This window comes from Rattus rattus, chromosome 7 (assembly GCF_011064425.1).
Source record: "Rattus rattus isolate New Zealand chromosome 7, Rrattus_CSIRO_v1, whole genome shotgun sequence".
In the NCBI taxonomy this organism is placed as follows: Eukaryota; Metazoa; Chordata; class Mammalia; order Rodentia; family Muridae; genus Rattus; species Rattus rattus.
Genome location: NC_046160.1, coordinates 33,160,764 through 33,177,032, shown reverse-complemented (window position 1 = coordinate 33,177,032; position 16,269 = coordinate 33,160,764). Strand labels below are relative to the sequence as shown.

Genomic DNA, 16,269 nt, shown 5'->3' with positions numbered 1-16,269 from the left:
CAGCACCCACGTGGTGCCTCACAACCATCTGTAACACAGTTCCAGCAGATCTGAAACACCCCATCCATAGGCCGCGGGCATGTAGGTAGTGCACATATAGTATGTGTGTAGGCAAAACACTCATGCATGTAATAATTTTTATCTCTTTAGTGAACTGTGAATAACACTAAATAAAATTCTTTTATCTTGATTTTTCTGGTTATTCTTCTTGAAGACAACCCTTTTTGATCCTGATTTGCACCCATTCATCTAGAAATATTCTTTATATACAAACCAATATATTTTAAAAGGTGGACTGTGGAGTGGGCTGAGTAGATGAGGACTGACGTTTTTCCTCACTCTAAGCTCGCATTCACCTCAGTGCCGTCTCTGGCTATGGAGATAAAGAGCTTTACTTCCCACCTTCTGTGTACTCACTGTCCTGACTCTTCTCAGTGACCTTTCCACATGAAAAGAATGCTGTGCATAACTGTAGAACAGACTAAACTTTGATTATCATGCTGCCATTGATTTCAGGGAGCTTCTCATAATTGGTGGCGTTGCAGCTCGGGATCAGCTCTCCGTTCTGGATAATGGGGTAAGTTGTATTTTTAACTTGGGAATAAATTCTGTTTTGCTAATAAAAGTCAAAAGAGGGTAAAATTAGCAACAGACCAGAAGAGTACATTTGCTGGAAGATGCCACGTGGGCATACCTCCTCTCTAACCAGGGCTAGAGAGCAGTAGTCCCTTTAAATTCTTCATCTGAAAGTCTGAGTTGTTTGTTTACCCTTTGGCTTCCAGAGAATTTTCTTCTAGGCTTTTTGATTTAGTCACTGAATATATGCATACATTTATTTTTGATTAAAAAATGAATCAATGCTGAGTGTAAGTATGGAGATAAAGTAATTTTTGGTGAAAGAAGTGTCTGCAGCACTTGGAAATGAAAAGCAACATTGAGACAGTTTCTGAGCTCGGACACATGTGAGGGGAATCTTACACACTGCTGAGATATGCAGTGTGCAGAACCAAACCCGGACACTCTGGGCACTGCTATTTGGGTCTTCATGAAGTTCATACACACACATATATACATACATACATACATACATACATATAGATAGATATACATACATACATACACACACACACACACACACACACACACATATATATATATATATATATATATATCTGAAATGAACTTGTTACAGATCCCCCTTATTTCCCTTCCATAATATTTAATTGTGAAATCTAGACCAGTTTTTCACTAAGTCAGGTTTCCTCCATCTCTATCTCTGTCAAACTAAATCTAATGTTAAATTGACTGTAATTTTGACTTGGCCTAGTATGTGAAGAGCAAGCAATCATAATAATGCACTTGCTAATGCTATTTTAAAATGGATACTTTTACTCTTTATGTTCTTACTGTGGCTCTTACTGGTTTTTTTTTTTTCCTTTTAGTGGTTAATTTTAGTAAATTTGATAGACTCATTCAAGACCTTTAGTTTTTGACTTCAAATCAGTTTTCCTATAGTATACCAGTATTTCAGCTTATGTTTTCTAGCTGTGGAGTGTTAGAGAATTAGATCTACTTTCGTCAATCACATCTCATAGTTTGTAGAGTAGGGTGGTGACTCGGTCAGGAGTGTTTGCTATATAAGCATGAGATCTAAGCTCTATTCCCCAGCCTCAATATAAAAGTGAGGCTGGGAGTGAGGCTCTGTGGGTAGAGCGCTTATGTAGTATGCATGGAGCCTGGGTCCAGTGCTCAGCATTGCATGGAGGCACACACCTGGAGTCCCAGCACTTGGGAAATGGGGAAGAGTATCTTGGACAAAGTCAGACATGGTGTCTTGAATTTATAATCCCTGTACTAGAAAAAGAAGATCCATGAAGCCCTGTGGCCAGCCAGCCAGGCTTACTCAGTAAGAGACCTTGTCTAAAAATTAAGGTGGGAAACAATTGAGGAAGACACCCGATGTCAATCTCTGGTCTCCCATGCATGTGTGCACACACACACACGATGCTCATTGAGGTCAATGGCAAAGGAAAGGCAATATTATTTCATCGTTTTCTCGGCAGAATTCTGTTCTGTCCTGAATGGAGCACCTGTGCTCTCTTTGTGCGTCTTTCTGCCCAGCATTCTCCACTGTCACTTCTACATCCTTCAGGTCACCCATCACGCTGTTTATGCTAGAGTCCAGGTTAGCTTTGGAGGTAGGGAGTAGAGTTGTTTTAGCTTGTAACTTCCAAGGGTGCTGCATTATGTACCATGTGCTGCTATACATGGCGTATAAATACTTCACAAACTTGTCCAGCAGCTTCTTTTCAAGCCTGTGATAACCTAGATCTGTTTTTATGCCCCTTTGCCTCCTGCCACTCAGGAGGAAATAAACATATCTGGATAGCATTGTAAACCAAAGAGATGTCACACACAGGTCAGAGTGGAATTTTGTCCCTGTGATTGACATATATAATAGAGTCCTAATTCATTGAACAGGTTTTCCTTTCACATTTCACAGGTATTCTGTAGCTTGAAGCCTGTTTGTAGTTATCAATCTCCCTCCCTGAGTTTAGACTTAAGAAGGGGTCTGTGTGGCTTTCTTGCTTGAGTTCTTTGTGTGCATCCTTGCAGGTGCTATACCGCTATAGCCCATGCATACATTTTCTAAGTCATATTACAGGAACCGTACATGATACTCATCTCTGTTCTTACATATTAGGCACTGGGCATGCATCACATATTTCATAACCGGCCAAAGGATGAAAAAGTTACAGGTAGAACTTGACTGTAAAGGTTGAAAGTTGTTCCTGATCAACTTGCCCTGTAGAATTGGCTTCAAGACATATGAGGGAGAATGAGAAGTGTATTCATTTTGTACTTGAAATTTTTTACGATACAAAGTTAAGCTTTTTATCACTTTAATTGACCCTTAAAATTTTTGATTTTTAGATTTATTTTATTTGTATAAAGTGTTTTAATTCCATGTATGTATGTGTACCATGTACATGGCTAGTATATGTGGAAGTCAGAAGAGGGCATTCATTCTGTCCTCTGGAACAGGAGTTACAATAGAGGTCGGTTGCTACATGGACGCTGGAAACCAAGTCAAGTGCTCTCCAAATGCAACAAGTGCTCTTAACTTGAGCTAACTATCCAGCCCCACAGACCTCTTCTTAGTGTAGACTCAGAGGTTGGATCTCAGTGTGGGTACTTACTAGTGCTGTATCTAAATGCTATGATTTTAGTGTAAGTCTACACTTTAATCTGCTGATTTAAAAATAGTAATAATAGTTGCGTCTGCTTTAGTAGTCATAGGAAACGAAACCTTGAAGACATTTAGTAGCATTGTATCTATTCACTCTGAGTATCTCACAAATACTATAATAACTTCCTGGCCAGTCCAAGCAATTACTAATGAGCTATAATCAAATACAGTGAGCACTCAGCATATCAGGCATTCAGAGCTCTGTGTGATTTCTCTGAATTATCAAAACTACCTTGTAAAATAAAGATATTCCCCTGTTCGAAATGAGAAAATTGATGCTGGATGATATCCCACGGTAGGATAATAGTGGAGCTAAGATTGGAGTTCCTGTTTAATTCCAGAATTCATGTAAACTCACCTGTTATTTTTTTCTTATGAAATAGAAATTTTGTATATTAGATTATGTTTAAAAGTTAAGGATATCCCAAGTCAGCTGCCAAAGTCAGCATGTGATGGTTAGCGTTATCTCTCCATAATGACTTTAAATATCCTTTGCATTGACTGGCGCTATTTCAGTGTTCACATGTTTGTTTGAAGTAGAAAATGGCACTTTGCTGTTTTAAAGTAATTATATTAATTTTTTAGTTTGCCTCGGGTGTTGCTTATGTCTTTTCAGGTTGATATTGTCGTCGGTACTCCAGGAAGATTAGATGATTTGGTGTCAACTGGAAAGCTCAACTTGTCTCAAATTAGATTCCTGGTCCTGGATGAAGCAGTAGGTTGAAAAACTTTCACATTTTCTTTAGAGAAGATGCTTTTGTTAAGACCTATAAAGCGGGAAAAAAAAAAAAAAAAAAACAACACCACAATTCTGCCTTAATCTCACTACCTAAATATCACAGTTAAGCACATTTTCATTTGCTATATACTGATACACTTTTATCTGTATATTAAGTCAATCCCGAATAAAAAAATACTTGAAAAAATTTCATTTATATTGATCATGTAGTTTTATTATTTGTCCTAAATAGTACAGTTTGACAACTATGTACACAGCATTTACATTGCACAGAGGTGTGACAGCTCTAAGCATGCTTTGTAGATGAAGAGTATGTAGAGCTTTGCACCAAGGACTTGAGCTTCTGAATTTAGGGATGGATCTAGCAGAGGTCCTGACACTGAATTATTTTAGGGAGTTGAATTCAGACTTTAAGGAATTTAGGCAAACCTTTATAAAAAAAAAAATTATATCTTAAATATTGCACCTCATTATTTGTGTTTTTTCTTTGAAGGCTGTTTAATGATCTGTTCCATGAACATGGATATATCATGGTTTCTTTAATTAACTCTTTGTCTAGTGACATAGGTAGCTTGCCTTTTTATTCCAAATAACTGTGCATACATTATTTTTTATATAACAAATTATTTTTTATGCTAGAGATGCAAATTGTGGACCATCTGGAAGGACATAAATGTGTTTACTCTTTCCAATTATTCTCAAGATGGTTGGGTTAATTTCCCAGCACAGGATCTTTTTCAATTTTCAAATTAAAATCATTACCTTAAGGACATGTGTTATAAACTGTTGTATTCATGCTAGAATACTGGAGTGTGGTTTAGGTTTATTTATTATACTTTTTCATATTTTAGTCACAAGGAATCTAAGGTTGAATTTATAACTTGACTTTAAGTATCCAGCAGAATATAATTATTTTGTAGATTTAGGGATATGTATATATGTTCATTTTTAATCTTGTATTTTAAATTTGAAAATTAAAAGATTTTAATACTAATTATGAACTCTTTCTGCAGGATGGGCTTCTCTCTCAAGGTTATTCTGACTTTATTAACAGAATGCACAACCAGATTCCTCAGATTACTTCTGATGGGAAAAGACTTCAGGTATCAAATGACCAAGCAGCTCAAAAATACATGTAGACAGTTGTTACTCAGGGTTAAAGGATCAAAGACTTTTGCTTTAAGGCATTATGATTAAATTCATTGTCCATATTTTCTTTGTTATCATCTTGTTACTCAAACACACACAAGCACACACACACTGATAGTCTTAAAAGCTGTTTGTAGGGCTGGTCATGGTAGTGCACAGCACACCTTTAATCCCAGCACTTGAGAGACTGAGGCAAGCGATTCTTTTTGTGAGTTTGAGGCCATCCTGGTCTACAAAGTGAGTTCAGGACAGCCAGGGCTCTGTTTCAGGGAAAAGGGAACGGGGCTGCTTTAGAAATAAGGGTAATTTCTGAGTGTTACAGATAACCCTGAGATATTCTCAGCAGCTCTTTCTGCAGAGCCCTGAGTGCTTAGTCTAGATGTCATTGCTGCTTCTTGTGTGAAGGGGACGTAGCTTCGGCTATTAACAGTCAGTCACCTTCATAGTAATTATTTCTGAAAACATTACTCTTGTCTCATCCTTCCATAGGAAGCATTTGAGAGGGAGAGACTTTTGAGAGAAGGGGATGAATAACAATTCGTGGCCTTTGATTCAGAACAAAAACAAACAAACAAAGAACTTCCTAGAGGAAGAGATAGCATGGTTTCTGTGTGACAGTGTCACACTGTTATGTTAGTTACTACATGGAGGCAGCAGGTATTAGATGTGTGTTAGGTTCCCTGACTACTATTCTGTGTTCTCTTATCATCCATTATTAGTGTGATTCTCAAAACAGAACAAATAATTTTTAAAAACTAGTGTGCTAAAATGCTGACTTTATAACAGTTGATCTGAATGTGAGTTCTCCTGTTTCTAGGTGATTGTTTGCTCTGCTACTCTGCATTCTTTTGATGTAAAGAAACTATCTGAGAAGATAATGCATTTTCCCACATGGGTGGATTTGAAAGGAGAAGATTCTGTTCCTGATACTGTGCATCATGTCGTTGTTCCTGTGAACCCAAAAACTGACAGGCTCTGGGAAAGGCTGGGGAAGAACCACATTCGAGTAAGTGCTGTGAGGTGAACACTGGTAGCGAGTCTCCTCAGTCTGAGTCATTCCTTAGCCTCCCTCACCCTTTGTTATCTCTTCCTTCAACAGACCGATGATGTCCATGCAAAGGATAACACAAGACCTGGTGCCAACAGTCCAGGTAAGGTGAAGGAATGAGTAGAATATGCAATGGATCTCGGAAATGAGTGTGTCGTTTCTGTGACAAATGTTCTCTTGAAAGGTGTGAGATATGACCTACAAAGTTAGAATGGGAGAAACAGAAGTAATAAGAATAATCACGAAATGGGGCAAGCCAATACCACTTAGCTTAGAGGAGCAGTGTTTGTTGATCACTCAACTTAGATGTAAGTTGTGTCACCTCAAGATCATAAGTCTTCTGGATTATTGATTGTAGATCATAGAAAACCAGCAAATTTGGCTAGAGACAAATTTATATTGACCCTGAAATTCCAGTAAAATAAAGATGAGGGATGTTGGGAATTGCAGGACACCTTTATTAAATGGTAAACGACAGTGTGTGGATTTAATTATTTTTATGGCTGTTTTGACTTTTTTAGTGTATGATTCAGGACATTCAACACATTTATATTATTCAACCTTAGTTCTGTCTGCAGCACTTCTTGTTCTCAAACAGAAACTGTATGCTCATTGATCAGTTCCGGAAAAGCCTAACATTAGTCTCAGTGCACTGAGATAGCCTAAGACAGCTTCTTTCTTGTCCATAACATTTCAGAAACGTTTGCAAGGTGCTAAACCTAAGTGGGTGGATCTTAAACTGATTAGACTGCATGTCTGACGTCAGATGTCTTGAGTGGGTCCTTAGGTCTGAGTGCTTTTACTTTTTGGTTGAATTCACTGAGCAGTTTGACATGTCTGAAAGGTGGATTGACTGAAATACTGTCTTGAGTTCCTTAGAAATTAGTTTTATGTGTAACACCAGATTGACATGATCCATTCTCACCTATCTTTCCTGTTGAAGTAGACAAACTGCTAGTTAAGCACAAACGGCTAGGTTTGGGAGTGCACTATATAAAATGCCAGATGTGATGATGTTTTTGTAAAGCTTTTGCTTACTCTGCGCTCCAGTTGGAGACAGCCAGAGAACCTTTAGAAATAGGTTGGGTTAAAAGCATTTTTCAGCACAGAGGAGTAACAACAATAGCACTACTTCCCAGGAAAGAGATTCGAGGAGCAGGATTGAAAAGCTAACCAGGTTTTCATTCTGTGGAGTGGTGTTAGGTTGGTTAGACTTACATTAACTTCCTTAAGAAGGGTTAAGATATAAAGCATAAAGGGAAGTTAATGCAGGACAGGTTATAACTAGTGCTTGAGAGGAAAGTACCAAGTCTTGGTATATGTGGCTCTTGTTAGTATGTTTATATATTTGTTTTTCTTCTTAAAAGGTTACAGTTGTAGGTCTGCGTGCCTGTGTGCAGCATGCGTGCGTGCGCGTGTGTGTGTGTATGAGAGAGAAGGGGAGAGACCGAGACCCAAAAACAGAGTATAAGACATTGCTATAGCCACAATAAATGAAGCAATGAATTCACCTCATACTGTGCCTTGTCTGAAGTATAGTGGGGATTTTTAGAGTTAAGCAATATTTCTAACTGATAATGTGCACTCATGCAGCTTCAAATTGACATTCTGTTGCTTTTTCTGTTGCTATGGTAATCAAGAGATGTGGTCTGAAGCTATTAAAATACTGAAGGGGGAGTATGCTGTCCGAGCAATCAAGGAGCACAAGATGGATCAAGCAATTATCTTCTGTAGAACAAAAATTGACTGTGACAACTTGGAGCAGTACTTTATGCAGCAAGGAGGAGGTAAATTTGTCCCACTTATCTCTCATTTCACAGATTATTACCCTCATGTTGATAAAGCTAGAGTATGTGCACAGAGTTTAAAACAGAGGGCATACTGTAACCTATCTGTGTCTGTCCAGTACTTTTCTATGGATAAGCCCTGGGATAAACATGAGAACTTCTTCCACAGGGCTATAATTGTCAGTAACATGAACCTGGATCACAGGACTCTAATGCCATAGATCTAGATTACTGATTAATACTACAATCTATCTCGTTCCAATTTTAGTATATGTGCTGCCGAAGCGAGCACAATACTACAATCTAAAGTATAATGACTAAAATATTAGAATGTGTATTTTCAAAACTGGAAAATAGAAGAAAGGGAATAAAGGGAAAACCCTAAATAAATAAAGGAAGAAAGAAGCCAGGCATTGTGGTAGACATCTGTAGTCTCAGCAGTTGGGAGGCAGAGGTTGGAGCATGGTGAGGTCACTAAGTCACATAACAAGTTTCAGTCAGCCTAAGCTGCATAACGAGATAGGATCTCAAAACCTAGGAGCTGAGGATCTAGCTCAGTGGTAGAACTTACCTGCTTATAAGTAAGACTCCTGCTTCAATTTCTAGTCCTAGAGGAAAAATACATCTTAGGAATCACAGAATAAGATCAGTATTGTAAAAAAACCTGAATATTTGAATGTCAGTGGACCGAAGTCTTCTGCTAAGGTCACTTAGAATATTCATCTAGATGAGTGTTAGGTATATGCTGTTGAAAACAACATACCAAAACCCCATGGACGATCTTAAAACATTTGCTGGTTTGCAAGATGTACATTCTATTATGTTAGTGATGATACTTGGAACTTTAATGTTAAGATTAGCACACACATAAACACATATGTTGAAATGCTAATTTAAAGTTCTAATAAGGGATGAAGTAGACCTTAAACAAAAGTATTAGTAGAAATGAAGGGGCACTACTGTGGTGAAAATATAATGACCCAAATTTTGCAAGTAAATGAAACATGCCACTCTAAAATTAATTTGACCCAAGGTCTATACAAGTCTGTACAGGTAGAATATACATTAGAATAGAAATGATATAATTTCACATTAGATGTTTTTTATGTTTAGGTGACTTTATGTTTCTTACCAAATACGGAAATATACTTAATCAGTATAGAAATGCTTACTTTGTATTCAAAAATGAAACGCCAAAGTTTGGTAAGGCTGTGGACCATACCTAAGTACTCTAATTTGTTGTTGAGAATATTAAGCATGAAAATGATCTCAGTTGATGGGCTATACAGTCTTTTATAAAGTTGGACAGTAAGATGGGCATGGTAGGGCGTTCCTCTAATCCCAGCTCCTTGGAAAGTTAATACAGAAGTTTGATAGAATTTAGAATTTTCTTCAAAGCAAATCAATGTTAATGTTTTATGGAGTTTGTGTGTGTGTCTGTGAGGATGTGTACATATGCCTGTGGCGGTCAGAGCTGTCTTCCTTGATTACTTTCCACTTTACTTTCTGAGACACTCTCAGAACCTGGAGCTAATAGATTCAGCTAGTCTTGCTAGCCAGTGAGGTCTAGGGTCCACCTGTCACCCCCAACATTGACAGAACCAAATGCTGGGGTTAAAGATGCCAGCACTGTGCCCAGACCCCCCCCCCTTCTTTTATTGAATATTTTATTTACATTTTAAATGTTATCCCCTTTTGCAGTTTCCCCTCCGGCAACCCCTATCCTGTCCTCCCTCCCCCTGTGTCTATGGGGATGTTCACCAACCTAACTACCCACCCCTTCTCACCTCCTCACCCTGGCATTCCTTTACGCTGGGGCATCGAGCCTAGGCAGGACCAAGGGCTTCTCCTCCCATTGATGCCCAACAAGGCCACCCTCTGCTGCAAATGCAGCTGGAGCCATGGGTCCATCCTTGTGTTCTCTTGGGATGGTGGTTTAGTCCCCGGGAGCTCTGGGGTGTCTGGTTGGTTGATATTGTTCTTCATATGGGGTTGCAAACCCCTTCAGCTCCTATAGTCCTTTCATTGGGCAACCTGTTCTCAGTCCAGTAGTTGGCTGCAAGCATCCACCTCTGTATTTGTCAGGCAATGGCAGAACCTCTCAGGTGACAGCTATATCAGGCTTCTGTCGGCATGCCCTTCTTGGCCTCCCAGTAGTGTCTGGGTTTGGTGGCTGTATATGAGATGAATCCCCAGATGGGGTGGACTCTGAATGACCTTTCCTTCACTCTCTGCCTCACATTTTGTCCATATTTCCTCCTGTGAGTATTTTGTTTCCCCTTCTAAGAAGGACTGAAGTATCCACACTTTGGTCTTCCTTCTTCTTGAGCTTCATGTAGTCTGTAAATTGTATCTTGGGTATTCCGAGCCTTGGGCTAATATCCACTTATTACCTAGTGCATACCATGTGTGTTCTTTAGTGACTGGGTTACCTCACTCAGGATGATATTTTCTAGTTCATTACATTTACCTAAGAATTTCATGAAGTCATTGTTTTTAATAGCTGAGTAGTACTCCATTGTGTAAATGTTCCACATTTCCTGTATCCATTCCTTCATTGAAGGACATATGGGTTCTTTCTAGCTTCCGGCTATTATAAATAAGGCTGCTATGAATATAGTGTCTTTGTTATATGTTGGTATATGCCCAGGAGTGGTATAGCTTGGGTCCTCAGGTAGTACTATGTCCAATTTTCTGAGGAACTGCCAGACTGATTTCCAGAGTGGTTGTATAGCTTGCAATCCACCAACAATGGAGGAGTGTTCCTCTTTCTCCACATCCTCACCTTGAACACTTGGGCACAAGGGAAAATTTCCTGAGCAGAAACGCCAATGGCTTATGCTCTAAGATCAAGAATCAACAAATGGGATCTCATAAAACTGCAAAGCTTCTGTAAGGCAAAGGACGCTGTCAATAGGACAAAATGGCAACCAACAGATTGGGAAAAGATCTTTACCAATGCTACATCTGATAGAGGGCTAAAATCTAACGTATACAAAGAATTCAAGAAGTTAGACTCCAGAGAATCGTGGGGTGCAGAGCTAAACAAAGAATTCTCAACTGAGGAATATCAAATGGCTGAGAAGCACCTAAAGAAATGTTCAGCATTCTTAGTCATCAGGGAAATGCAAATCAAAACAACCCTGACATTCCACCTCACACCAGTCAGAATGGCTAAGATCAAAACCTCAGGTGACAGCAGATGGCTGGCAAGGATGTGCCCAGCTGCTAATGTGGGTGCTGGGAATCTGAGTTCATATCTCCGTCCTTACACTTTACCACCTGATGGATCTCCCCAGCCTTTCATGGAATTTATTTTAATGCCATTTTGCCTGTTTCAGAAAGTTTGTTGCCTTCGTTTTTGCCAAGTTGCAGTATAGATTTTTATAGACATGTGTTTTTATAGTCTTTGGCATAATGCACTTCAAGGTCAGATGTTAAATATGCTATTCTCTAGGACCTGATAAAAAAGGACACCAATTCTCATGTGTATGTCTTCATGGTGACAGAAAGCCTCACGAGAGAAAGCAGAACTTGGAACGATTTAAGGTACAATGTGCCTAGTTACCTGCATATCCTTTTTATTTAAAGGGGCTGATTACAGTGTTCCTTATGCCACTTAGTAGCATTAAAACAGTTCTTGTCCCAAAGACTTAAGGCGTTTTACCCTTATCCATACATTGTGGCAGGAATTAGTCTTCTTTGACAGTCAGATAACACATTTCATGTACCCTATCAGGTAGTCCACTACTCCCTCGTGGTATGCTCAATAAAGTATTCTTTGACTGACATACATACATATATTCATACATACATACATAATTTTGTCGGGTAGAAGTATGAGATTAGGTAAAGCATGTCTATGAGTCTTTTTGAAAAGTGCGCAAATACTTGTAGAAAGTTTACTTGGTTATGAAATGAAGATGATCATTGGAGTTTGGTGGTGTGGACACAAATATGCCTGGTTTTATGGTTGTTTGGAATGCGCTATTCCAGGTGCTTGCGTTGAAGGCCTTCCGAGTCCTTGGTGTGTGGAGGAGGCCTTAGCCGTTAGAACTGAATATCGGCAGTTTCTTCCCACCAATATTCCAGAGTGTTTACTGCGTGTACAGGATAGGTGGGTTTTTTCATCATTTGGAAAAAAGTGGGACATGCAGGACTTATATTAGTGTATGCGTCCATGCTGTTTCTCTGATGTTCTCTGGCTTTATTTCATCAAGTTCACTACCCAGAGTCAAGATGCAGCTCTCATCTCCAAATCTTAACTTTCTTCTGCACAAAAGCATCCAAAGGACTAAGTTGTGTTTCCTTTGTAAGCGCTGGGGGCTTATTTTCCACTCCCTCTTCTTTAATTTAATGCTTATAGGTATGTTGCCTGCACCATGTGTGTTCAGTGCCCACAAAAGTCAGAAGAGGGTGTTGAATCCTCTGAACTGACATTACAGATTGTTAGTGCTATATAGGTGTTTGGAATGGAACCCAGATCCTCTGGAAGAACAGTCAGTACTCTTAACCACTCCCATGGGAAATGAACCATCTCCCCATTCCCTAGGTTTATTTATTATAAGAATAAAGACAACACCTATGTTTCTGTGTTCTGTTCTGCTATATATTTTTGGTGTTCCAAAGAAATTCCTAAAGATAAAGCCCAAGTTTAGGTGCCTTAATACACCGGTATAAGAAAAACAATACAACCATTAATATGTCTCAGCAGATCATAGAGTAAAACTTCAGGATTTGCCCCAGTAGATTATTATGTTCAAACAGGTAATCTGAAAGTACCGTTTAACTTTCTTAGTGGAGTATTTGTTTTGGGTTTTATGTGTTTACTGACAGACACCTCCTTGTCTTGGTCCTCTTAGAAAGGAGACGTAAGATTCCTGATTTGCACAGACGTAGCTGCCAGAGGAATTGACATCCACGGTGTTCCTTATGGTAAGAAACTTTCTACTGAATACAACAGCTTAGTTACAATAAGTGACACTGTTAACCATTGTCTTCATTTGCAGTTATTAATGTCACCCTGCCTGATGAAAAGCAGAATTATGTGCACCGGATTGGCAGAGTGGGGCGAGCTGAAAGGTACTGCTCAAGTTCTTCCCCTTTGAGCTTCTATGTTTCAGAAATAAGGTCTAATACTGGCTTTGAAATCTTTCAGGATGGGCCTCGCTATTTCCCTGGTGGCAACAGAGAAAGAAAAGGTAATCTTTGTGGTCTCTGTTAGTCATTGTGAGTTACATTTTGATGTGGGAAGTAAAAGCAGTTTGATTTCCCTATTGAAATTGGAATCAGTCACAAATGGAAGTGAACATTTTATAGGATTTCTTCCTTCTGTATAGATTGAGTGGGCAAATAATAACATGTGGTTTACAAAAAAAAGAAGCAAAATATCAATATTCCTAATAGCCTTAATATAGTTTTGTCAATAAAAACTATTTAAATACTGTACTATGATACTGTAGGATACTTAGAGGGTGACACAGTTTTTTAAATATATACAACTATGATTTTTAGAAAAACTTTTATAAGGTCTCCTATGCATTTTTTCTCAAATTTATGTGCATACTTTCTTTATGTGCTTTATTTTTCTTTGGATATAAACAGACTTTTTAAATATTTATTTGATTAATACTTTGATTAATACAACATTCTCCAAAATGTATCCTCTCTCCTCACCCACCTTTTTGTATACCAGGCTGGCCTCCAGCTCGGTCCTCCTTGCTGTAGCCCGAGTGCCGGGTTTACAGCCACCACTACACCTGGCTCCATGCCCCTCTTCCAACATCAGGCTGTGCTGTCAGTTTATGGGCTTGTTTGGTTTGGGAGTTTCTTTCTTTAACTCAACATCCTTTTGTATTATTTCCAGAATAACCTGGATCTATTCAATGAGCCATCAAGTAATAGCCATTGGATAAAATACATAATCTTTTTTTCTTGTGATTTAAGGAAATAAAATGTTAGAAAAAAAACCGTGGAGCACAGTATTTAATTTCCATCTCTATACATGGTCATGTTTCCTCTCCCTGTAATGTAGGTTTGGTATCACGTATGCAGCAACCGTGGGAAGGGATGCTATAACACTAGACTCAAGGAAGATGGCGGCTGTACTATCTGGTACAATGAAATGCAGGTGAGACTTTGCCAGTACTGTTGAAAGTGATAAACAGACTGCATTCATCTAGAAAAGTTACAGCTCCACTCTATTTGTCAGTGATGAGAGAAGGATAATTGGCTAATAATTTTGTCTGTAAGCTGTGGCATGGGAGCCACTTCCAGGGCTCTAGCTTCCATCCACATTAAGCATTCAGCTGGCCTAGTTTTATTAACTGCTATTATTAACTGAAACTATCAAAGTGAAATTTTCATCCAAAATACTTTAATTTTCTCACTTCTTTTAGCTACTTTCTGAGATAGAAGAACACCTGAACTGTACCATTTCCCAGGTTGAGCCAGATATAAAGGTTCCAGTGGATGAGTTTGATGGGAAAGTTACGTATGGTCAGAAAAGGGCTGCTGGCGGTAAGTTTTCAGATGTGTGTTGTTCTGGCCCCTCCCTCCCTTCCTCCTCACACTGCACCCAGTGTTTCGTGTCCCAGACTGGCCTCAAACTGAAGATCCTCCTGCCTCAGCCTTCTGAGTGCTAGAATTGTAGGCATCCACCAGAACACAGCTAAATTTGCCTCTTTGAGTGTCTGTTTGTGAAGACCATGATTTTGTTCCATTGTGCTAACAATATATTATTAGCATATTGATTATTCTCTACTAATTACTCTCCAGTGTTTTATTATTATTTGACTTCCAGCATTTTATTGTGTGATCTATATGTGAATGAGGGACAGCAGATTAGACTTGAAGTATTCACATCAAGAGTACTTGAACTTTTAGTGAGTTATTGGGAAATGAGTACTATAGGTGATTTGGAACAAAGAGTCAGTAAGTGGCATCCTCCGTTACCGTTCTCTTTGCCCAGAATGATACTGAATGCTTTTGACTCAAGGTATATATACTAAGGGAGTGATAGATGTGGGCATCGTGATTTAGAAATTTAAAGTGAGTTTGTCTAGTCATACATTTTTACTGCTAGAAACAGCATTTGAATTGTGGAATTGAGCTCACAGCTTCCTGACAAGTGCTTCAAGCATGTTGCTTACATTGCTCATGGTTTGTATGTTCGTGCAGGTGGGAACTATAAAGGCCATGTGGACATCCTGGCACCTACCGTTCAAGAGTTGGCTGCCCTTGAAAAGGAAGCACAGACATCTTTCCTACACCTTGGCTACCTTCCCAACCAGCTGTTCAGAACCTTCTGATTTCATGTAGATGGAGGAGGATTGGAGTAATCGAGTCTGTAGTCTTAACTTAACGTGGTGATGCTTCTGAGCACAGTGTTTATAGTAGCTGAACTATTACTGCTAACTCTGCATGTCGGCAAACACAAATCTTAGGAATTCTTCATAAAATGGCCGCCTAATGAAAATAAATTGGACAACTATATTTTCATGAAGGCTTGTGTCTTCTTTTAAAGTTATATTTGTTTTTTTTTTTTCTTTTAAGAACACTGTGGGCTTGTGAAATACAGTTTATAGATGTACGAATGTGACCCAGGACCCATGTGAAACCTAGATCAAATAACCTTTGAGTAAAAATTTTCACAGAAGTGATGCTAGGTTGAAGTGATTTTCAGATATTTCAGGCTGTCTAGCTACATTATGAAGCTGAAGGAAAGCTATAAAACGAAGGAAAAGCCAAAGACCCTAAGGCAAAAGGGCTTTTGGCTAATTTAGAAACTAGGAGGGTGCTTGGAAATTCAATATGGATTGGTGACTAATGCTGGTGACAGTGAAGGAGTCTCTGAGTTTTTTTCCAAGAACCTTTCTTTGCAGTTGATTCACAGAAGGACAAAATGACTTTGCTGTGTCTGTGTTCTAAAATCAGTTCATTTCTGTCTTTTGATTAAAATACCTCAGGGAGAAATTTCAAGATACACAGTTGAATTGCTCTTTCGTGCCTTTGGACTCTTAGGTGAGCAAGTAGTTCAAGGGTAGAGGTGCTCTCTACCTAAAGAGTCCCCAAGAGCACGTGATGGTTTTCAACCGCTTAGCAATGAAATCGTCCAGCAAAACCTCAAGGGAAATTTGGTATAGAAACAGACATGCACTAGTAGGAACACCACCACTGATGCTTCCCTTCCAGGCTTCGTACAAAGTGATTTGACAATGCCAGCTGTTAATTTCTAGACCAGTTTCTTTAGAGGTGTCCTAGAACTGCTGTCACATCTCATGGCCATGTGAAAGCT

At 39.0% G+C, this 16,269-nt stretch overlaps 1 protein-coding gene across 1 annotated transcript in view; it reads left to right on the top strand.

Annotated features, from left to right (window-relative positions):
* Positions 1-15,477, top strand: part of Ddx1 (DEAD-box helicase 1) — a 30,967-nt gene extending 15,490 nt beyond the window's left edge. Inside the window, exons 14-26 of the mRNA XM_032907487.1 lie at positions 517-577; positions 3,867-3,965; positions 5,003-5,092; positions 5,956-6,144; positions 6,238-6,289; positions 7,827-7,973; positions 11,431-11,522; positions 12,836-12,908; positions 12,983-13,055; positions 13,132-13,174; positions 14,008-14,103; positions 14,372-14,492; positions 15,153-15,477. Coding sequence (XP_032763378.1) covers positions 517-577; positions 3,867-3,965; positions 5,003-5,092; positions 5,956-6,144; positions 6,238-6,289; positions 7,827-7,973; positions 11,431-11,522; positions 12,836-12,908; positions 12,983-13,055; positions 13,132-13,174; positions 14,008-14,103; positions 14,372-14,492; positions 15,153-15,283 — 1,267 coding nt within the window. The 3' untranslated portion in view covers positions 15,284-15,477. The remainder of the gene's footprint in view (positions 1-516; positions 578-3,866; positions 3,966-5,002; positions 5,093-5,955; positions 6,145-6,237; positions 6,290-7,826; positions 7,974-11,430; positions 11,523-12,835; positions 12,909-12,982; positions 13,056-13,131; positions 13,175-14,007; positions 14,104-14,371; positions 14,493-15,152) is intronic.
* Positions 15,478-16,269: the final 792 nt, after the last annotated feature.